The sequence below is a fragment of the Chaetodon auriga genome, chromosome 2 (genome assembly GCF_051107435.1).
Source record: "Chaetodon auriga isolate fChaAug3 chromosome 2, fChaAug3.hap1, whole genome shotgun sequence".
Lineage (NCBI taxonomy): Eukaryota > Metazoa > Chordata > Actinopteri > Chaetodontiformes > Chaetodontidae > Chaetodon > Chaetodon auriga.
Window position 1 is genome coordinate 11,220,958 of NC_135075.1, and position 8,432 is coordinate 11,229,389.

Sequence of the window (8,432 nt, forward strand, 5' to 3'; positions counted from 1 at the left end):
GCATTTCTTTGGGACTTGCTGTCATGATGTGTGTTAACAGTGGCGAGTATGACAAGGCACTGGAGAAGCCAAAATCAGTCAATAAAATGAACTATGTGAGAAATTTGTGGGTTTGGTTCAAACAGATGCATGTTGAAAATCAAAACCCCTGAAATGTACTTGATCCACAGGCTCTTCATTGGTCAAATAGCAATATGTTAACAATCCGACTGTCCTGCTACAAGGCACGAATTCAAAACACCTGAGAAACACAAGGACAAGACATCACATCTCTCTGGCGTGGAGAGGTTGTCACCTTCAGTCTGAACTTTGTGAGGACGTGGAGCTTCCCGATGAGCTCAGAGAGGCGCGGGTGGCTATCCAAAATCTCCAAGTACTCCAGGTCCTGCAGCTGGTGAAGGTGTAAGAAATCTTCCTCCAAAACACTTTCATGGCGAAGTTTGAGACTTTTGAGCTTTGGATAAAGTTGCGGGATTTGAGCTGTGTGAGCTCCCAAATGTGAGGGCCAGGGGTCTATGTGCAGGTGCAGGAGATTTGGAGCCTGCGCTGCTATGGTTGCCATGGCCTTTGAGGATACTCCTGCAACACACAGTGTGAGGCTGGTCACTGTGGCCGGGATGGAGGCTACGTAACGCTTGGCAGGCGGGCCCTTGACGATGACCAAGGATGACAGCAGAGGGAGGTCACTCAGCCATGTTTCCAGGCGACGCACAGATAGTGACCATCCTTCTGGCGTCTCATGATGTGAGTGCTTGTAGAAAACAGCAAGACTCTTCAGGCCAGGCATCAGCCTCATTGCATCATCCGGTAATGAATGATCCGTACAGTCAATAAGTTCAAAACTGGACAAGGATGGGGCCCCAGCTTGTCCTTGTGCTCCTCCTAAGGCACCTTGGTTGGGTCTGGGAGGGAGGCGCAGCATTTGCACAACAGACAAAGAAAGATGCTTCAGCTTAGGCAGGCAGGTAAGTATGGAGCGAAGCATCAGAATCGTTTCTCCAGTGATTCTCATGTGATGACAGACCAGAGATGTAAGATTTGTGAAGTGGGAGACAGCTGAAATGAAGACACCTGGTTTTAAGGTGGGGAATGTCACATTATCACACATGCTGAGGTGAGTCAGCTGCTGAGGTTGGCACACTGTTGAAGCGTTGAGCAACACAAAAGTGTAACTGCTTCTTATAGCCAGACGCTTCAGATTGGGAAAGTCCTTCAAGCAGTCGAGACTTGCTTTGGGGCTCTGGTCCACTACCACTGTGGTCAGAGCAGGCAGGGACTGGACCAGCTGTCTCCAGTGCTTCGCTTTGCTGCTTCTCATCACCACACTGGTGACTTTTCTGCGCCGAAGAGCAGCCCAGAACTGACTGTTATAAGAGCCATTTTGAAAATCCAGAACTACTGAGCAGTCTTTCCAAAGTGAAGCGTGGTCAATAAGTTCCTTGAAATACTTGCAGGATGTCCGGACGCTGAACTTGTCTGCCGCTGACAGATATCCAAAAACGTGGTTCCAGACCTCTGACGGAAGTCGGAGAGCCGGCTGTGCCATCGCTTTACTCAGCGACCGCACGTCTTAGCTATTTGGTTTTGATTTGCGAGCTACCTTTGCCATTAGACTCGTTTGACAAGCGGAAACACTTGTCTTTAAACCATGTTTGCTGTTTCTAGTTGAAACGGGATGTATTCAGTGTAGTGCTGGCTATTGTGGAATTCCAACAGAGATGATTGGCACGGCAACCATCCAATAGTTGTGTAGTGACGCTCATAAGTCCTTTGTGATTGGTCACTTATTTGGTATATATTCTCCTCGCGCCCTTCCTCTTCCTCTTTCTTTCACGCGACCCTCGTGTCTAAAGTAAGCATAGGCCTCTGCTCTTACAGAACACGGAAAAGTTAATATTTACTGAAATATTGGCTTGTTGGATTTTTGGATCCATGCGATAAACAGTCACGTCACCTAAGGATGTATTTTGTATCTTGTAAATGTGTGGTAGCGCGACTTAAACATGACACGGCCTGATAACAGTGCGCTAGGCTTGGCATTAGCCGGCTAATAGGTAGCCGGTTAGCTTGCCATCATGCTAATGATAACTGTCGACCGCACTGTGAGCTGTACCACGAACATAGACTCGTTTCTGTTTCTGAAGTACATCTGTTAACGCTTTCATTCTTTCGTTGCAGTTACAACCTTGTCTTTAAACCAGCTGTTAAGCGATCCTTGGAAGCACTGCAAAGATGCCCAGGGAAGACAGGGCCACGTGGAAGTCCAACTATTTTATGAAAATCATCGTAAGTAGGACTTTGCTTACATTACAAGCAATCCAGTCATCATATAATCAATCATATTTCTAAGTGTGTCGATAATTAATTTAAACTTCGGCCTGTATTTGTAGCAACTTCTGGATGACTTTCCAAAATGCTTCATTGTGGGTGCAGACAATGTGGGCTCCAAGCAGATGCAGACCATTCGTCTGTCTCTGCGGGACAAGGCTGTGGTGCTGATGGGTAAAAACACCATGATGCGCAAAGCCATCCGTGGCCATCTGGAGAACAACCCTGCCTTGGAGAAGTGAGTACTTTTGCTCCCTTGAGCTGTTAGTTTTTACCTAACAAGATAAGTAAGAGTGCATCTAAACCCAGGTTTTTATCAACCTTGTGGATGTGCAGGATAAGTTACAATGCAGCTTGTGCAGTACTGCTTTGTCGTTCCCCCTGCAAACAGTAATCTGTCTCCAGCTATCCCTGTTTGTCTATATCCCCCCGACAACCAGGGACGCACGGTCTCAGACACCTAACAACTTAGCGTCTTTGTGAAAAATGTTAATCTAATCTCATATTTTAACAGCCACTCCTGTGATTTAACAGGCTCCTGCCCCACATTAAAGGAAATGTGGGCTTTGTCTTCACCAAGGAGGATCTGGCTGAGGTCAGGGACATGCTGCTGGCCAACAAGGTAAGAGACTAAGAACAATATAATCTAGGTTGCTGCTTAAGTCTTTATCAATTGTGAGACATGCAAATATATTTCATTTACCAGTTTATTAGGAACACGTGGCCAATATAAATGCAGTGTGATTGTATTAAAACAGAAGGTTATTTCTTTAACACCTCTCTGGTAGTACATTCAACAGTACCACCAACTACAGCTTCCAAAATGTCCAAAAATTTAAGCCAGCACCTCACTCAAACACACAATCTTAATGATGGTCAGATTTATTGCTAGGCTGTTGTATTGACAGCAGTTGTTTACGCCGCACCTGTAAACCTACATCTGTTCAAGGGCTCAGAATATTAGCTGTGTTCTTCAACCATGTTGACGTGCAGGATAAGTTACAATGCAGCTAGCGTGGTGCTGCTTTGTCGTTCCCCCTGCAAACAGTGACCTGTTTCCTCGCTATACCTGTCATGTCAGCATCCTTGACTGCCAGGGACGTAAGGTTTCAGACACTGAATTGAAACTTATGTTGATCCTCAGACACCTGTGTTCAAAACTACCCTTTAAGACTTAAGTGTAACACTCAATACCCCAGGTGCCTGCAGCTGCCCGTGCCGGAGCCATCGCCCCTTGTGATGTGACTGTGCCTGCCCAGAACACTGGTCTGGGTCCTGAGAAGACCTCTTTCTTCCAGGCTCTGGGTATCACCACCAAGATCTCCAGGGGAACCATTGAAATCTTGGTGAGTTTGACAGCTAAATACTGTGGGAGCTGGAATTTAACTGTGCTGCTGCACACGTGGGAAGGGTTGCCTCCATAGATAAAAGCTAATGCTCCAGGCTTAGTCAACGAAACACTTTGGTGCTAAAACCTCACAATGTATATCAAAGTGTCTGCATCAGTAACTAATCAGCATTTGTGTCCCCAGAGTGATGTCAATCTGATCAAGACCGGCGACAAGGTTGGTGCCAGCGAGGCCACACTGCTCAACATGCTGAACATCTCACCCTTCTCCTACGGACTCATCATCCAGCAGGTGTATGACAATGGCAGCGTCTACAGCCCTGAGGTGCTCGACATCACAGAGGCTTCTCTGCACGTCAGGTTCCTGGAGGTGAGATACGGTGCTTGTATGAGGAAGCAGTCGGAGTGTGTAGCTGCAAATTGTTTTGTGACGAAAAATCTGTGCTTTATTTAGGGTGTGAGGAACATCGCTAGCGTGTGTCTGGAGATTGGTTACCCCACTTTGGCTTCTGTCCCCCACTCCATCATCAATGGCTACAAGAGAGTCCTGGCTGTCGCTGTGGAGACAGACTACTCCTTCCCCTTGGCAGACAAGGTATGCACATCAAACAGTAATTTATCCCACTGGTAAACCTGCATGATGAGCTATGGAGTAGTGCTGCATTCTTGATCTCCAAAGGACAACTTATTTAATTGTTTCTGGTCAGTCAGGTACACTTGGTCTCAGACTTCACAAGTCTGAGGCCTCAGACTTTACAAGTTTTACTAGAATGCTTAAATAAGACTTTAAGGTTTTGATTTGTATGGGTGTAAAGAACTTAAACAAAACTGATGTTGTACCTCTTTGTCCTCACAGGTCAAGGCCTACCTGGCTGACCCATCTGCTTTTGCTGCTGTAGCAGCACCCGCAGCAGCTGCAGAGACCGCTGCAGCTCCAGCTGCTAAGGAGGAGGCTAAGGAAGAGTCTGAGGAATCAGATGATGACATGGGCTTCGGTCTGTTCGACTAATACAAATACAGCGAATGGACCAATGAGTCAAATAAGACCATGATTCAATAAAAACTCTAAACTCCATGTGCCTTGTGTGAATTTGTCTTGCAGAAAAGGTTGGATCTTAGGTCATTATGGTAGAACTAGTTCCATCATGTGTGCCTTGTACTGGTTGGAGACTGGAGGGAGGCAAACTTCATTTGGCCTGTTTGTGGTGTGCCTGCTTAATATTGAACACCTGCATAAAGCCGTTTTTAGTGAAACCAATTGTTGGTTCAATTTTGAACGGCGTTTTAACCGGAAGTGACAATTATTACTACGTCAAACATTTTCCTCTGGAAATTAGTGGGACAAAAAGCACTGAAGGCTTCCTGTTGGGCGTGTCACCCTTCAAAATAAAACGCTACCCTGTAATTAAAGGTAGGTCGATTTTAGGAAATGCATAAAACGGATGGTTTTTAAGCACGTTTTAAATATATTGCGGTTTAGTAATTGCATAATAGCAATCCTGCACATGGTAAATGAAACTTATTGATGCCATTAAATAAAATAAACACTGGCTGCTGTTTTACCTTTATTGTACATCTAAGTAGATATTAAGCAAATGCAGTCAGAAGCCTGATGAAGGGTGACAGTGAAAGGCTATGATTGCACTGCTTACTATTAATTTCCAGCCTCGTGTTTAAGTTTTTTTTTTTTTTTTTTTTTTTAAGCTAAATGTTAAAAATGTGGAACTACGTTGTACCCTTGCTTGGATCACATGTGATTCCAGACTGTGAGTGAATCTGCCAATGAGAAATGGTAAAATATATCCGTTTTTAACATTTTTGTCATGTGTTATTGCAGTTTGTTAAACGATACCTCGGTTCAACACCGACACCTTTATTCTGAAAACAATGGACCGGAAGTCATACTGGGCTAGTGGCAAAGGAGCGTAGATGCGCAGCAGCTCGAGGGGAAACGTCCACTATGGCTGAGGTATCTGATCAGGTTTTTCGAGGGTTTATTCTTCGTTTTAAAGATTGACGTGTCTGAATATTTAACATATTTGGGGCATTTTTTTGACATGAGAAACGCTAACATTGCTATAATTTCCAGCGGCGCTAATTGTGGTTCAGCCAACGTAAGCTAATGTGTTATTAGCTAACACGAGCTAACGTTATTCCATACCACGAGCGGATCTTATTATTTTATATTAATTTACAATATACTGTGTAATTTCCTGCGGTAGCCGTCATCAACAGTGTAAACACCACACATGCGGTAATTGTCATCGTTAGAATGATATTAGTTAAGAATTAAGATGTGGTCGCTGTTAGCTTGGTAATAACGTCAACTTAGCTTTGTAAGGTTTTAAACTTTGCTAAATACAAATAGCAGAAGCGTCCTGATTTCCCTCATTGTTCAAGTGTAGGTTATTATTAGCTTTACAGTAAGTGCTACTGTTCAAACCCTGAAGACAGATACTCTTCATGAAAGACCGTCGCTTAAATTTGGACTCTTTTTTTTTTTTCTCCAGACCCACAGCTTGCAGGACCTCCAGCAGCCAGCTGTCTCCTCCAAGGTGTTCATTCAGAGAGACTACAGCTCAGGAACCATCTGCAAGTTCCAGACCAAGTTCCCCTCTGAACTTGAGTCAAGGGTATGGGCAGTGATGCATGTATGCTACGGTTGTTGAATGAATGTTAAAAGATTGTGTATAATGCCTGAACTTTTGTGTGGTTTCAGCTTGATAAGCAGCAGTTTGAGGAGACCATCCAGACTCTAAACAACCTGTATGCAGAGGCAGAGAAACTAGGGGGGAAGTCTTATTTGGAGGGCTGCTTGGCTTGTCTAACTGCCTATACAATCTTCCTCTGTATGGAGACACACTATGAAAAGGTAAAACTGCTTCAGTGTTATGCTGTACACCTTCAGCTCAGATTTTTGTCTCTGGTGGGCTGGCCAGATCTACATATCACTTTGTATCTTAAATGTGTGCGCTCCCGTCTGTCTCTCTCTATGTTCAGGTGTTAAAGAAGATCGCCAGGTACATTAAGGACCAGAATGAGAAGATATATGCTCCCAGGGGCTTGCTGTTGACTGACCCCATAGAGAGAGGCCTCAGAGTTGTATCCTTCACTTGGCTAATTTCACATGAATTGCATTATTGCCAGGGCTAACTGATCGCAATGGAGCCAATACAATACTGTTTTGTTTGCTTTTCAACATAGCAGCTCATTACCATGTCCACATTGTAACACAATGAAGCTGATCTGCTAACAGCCATCAGGTTTTTGCCGTATGGCAGTAGAGAGTGGGGTAGATCAGGTTATTTCTGGGTGTGGGCAATTTTGCACACCACCTCTTAACAAATTCCTCTCCGCTCAAACTTTATTTGTCAATATTATGATTAGTAATGTTATATGATTTTGGGAGATGCTTTTATATAGCTGATGAAACCTTACGTATGCTAGGAGAGGTAAATTGTTTTTAATTATATAAGAAGATGTGCATACAGTATTGTGTATTTCCCTTAACCTGCTATCTTCTAGGTTGAAATTACAATTTTTGAAGACAGAAGCATTGGCTCTGGAAGATAAAGAACTTTGGGGTATGGGGTCCTTCTGATGTCTTTTTGATGAAGAGTCAGGTCCACTCAAATCTCCATTGTTTGTACTCATTTTTAATGTTAAAAGAATCTTTTTTTCTGCCTCTCTGTATAGGCTGATGACTCCGACCAGATATTCTTCATCTCTCTGGCGGCACATATTCAGACATCTGCTTCACCTGAATGGATGTATATAATTTTGATCTGATCCTTTTCTCTGTTATTTATAAGTACTCTACTGTATGCCTATCCTTATATGTTTGTAATTGTGTTTTCATGTGTTTTTATACATGCGCCAATGTATAAGTCATGCCCTATGATCAAGGCCGGTTTTAATGAACAGTGCCATCGTGTTAAATGCAACTTTCTGACCATGGGATATTTAAGTGATTTGACTTGTGTATTGTTTTGCAAATAATATAAAGTCAAATAATGTTCAGTTGCCAAGAACTGTTAGAGAAATTGGTTGGGACGGAGGAGGTTGTAGCCTTTGTTGAGGCGAGTGTTTTCTTATCTGCATGAGTTTGACTTTTTGAGGGAGAAACCATGTTGTGTCAAATATACATTAGAAGTACTTAACAGAAAATTTTTGTGACTTCAAAGATGGAGCATGTTTACTGTTATCACACAATAATAACATGATCTAGTACATTTTGAGAAATGTCTGCACCTGCTGTGTCAGAGTACAACTGCACTAAATCTCTCAAATCATACCGAACAGTCCTCTTCCCCGTTTTTCACTATCTGTATTGCGAATGTCATCGCCCTTTTCATCATCACCAAACACCACAGAAACCTTAAACACTCCACAGATGATTGCTCTAGTTGGTGTTTGATACAACTGGTGTACTTTTCTTAAAAATGTTCTGTTTTATCTAAATAAAAAGCATTTTCCTGAATTCAGTAGAGCTCATTTTGTTTAATCCTATTTCAAATATCAGAGTGCTTTGAATGAACTATAGTATTATTTGTGGGAAATGTGTTCTAAAACCGGTGTTTGTTTTTTCAATAATTACTACCACATAAACAAGATATACTTTGATTTTTCTCAGTCAGGCTGGCACAACGCTGAAGCGAAGTCTGGAGATCCGGTCTGGCTGTTAAATTAAGATAGGTTTGGAGGAACGCGGCTTTTATTCTGGAGGGATCAAACCGGATATCGCTCTGCTCCGGCT

At 43.2% G+C, this 8,432-nt stretch overlaps 2 protein-coding genes across 2 annotated transcripts; both read left to right on the forward strand.

The window, feature by feature from the left end:
- Positions 1 to 1,821: 1,821 nt before the first annotated feature.
- Positions 1,822 to 4,751, forward strand: rplp0 (ribosomal protein, large, P0). The gene is made up of 8 exons (XM_076754770.1): positions 1,822 to 1,852; positions 2,179 to 2,286; positions 2,391 to 2,566; positions 2,863 to 2,950; positions 3,528 to 3,674; positions 3,861 to 4,046; positions 4,131 to 4,271; positions 4,533 to 4,751. Exons 2-8 carry the CDS (start codon positions 2,233 to 2,235, stop codon positions 4,683 to 4,685), a joined length of 945 nt encoding a protein of 314 aa, XP_076610885.1. The 5' UTR covers positions 1,822 to 1,852; positions 2,179 to 2,232; the 3' UTR covers positions 4,686 to 4,751.
- Positions 4,752 to 5,519: 768 nt separating this feature from the next.
- LOC143335000 (golgin subfamily A member 7-like) lies at positions 5,520 to 8,156 on the forward strand. The gene is made up of 6 exons (XM_076754093.1): positions 5,520 to 5,645; positions 6,187 to 6,309; positions 6,396 to 6,548; positions 6,677 to 6,778; positions 7,202 to 7,260; positions 7,373 to 8,156. Exons 1-5 carry the CDS (start codon positions 5,637 to 5,639, stop codon positions 7,247 to 7,249), a joined length of 435 nt encoding a protein of 144 aa, XP_076610208.1. The 5' UTR covers positions 5,520 to 5,636; the 3' UTR covers positions 7,250 to 7,260; positions 7,373 to 8,156.
- Positions 8,157 to 8,432: the final 276 nt, after the last annotated feature.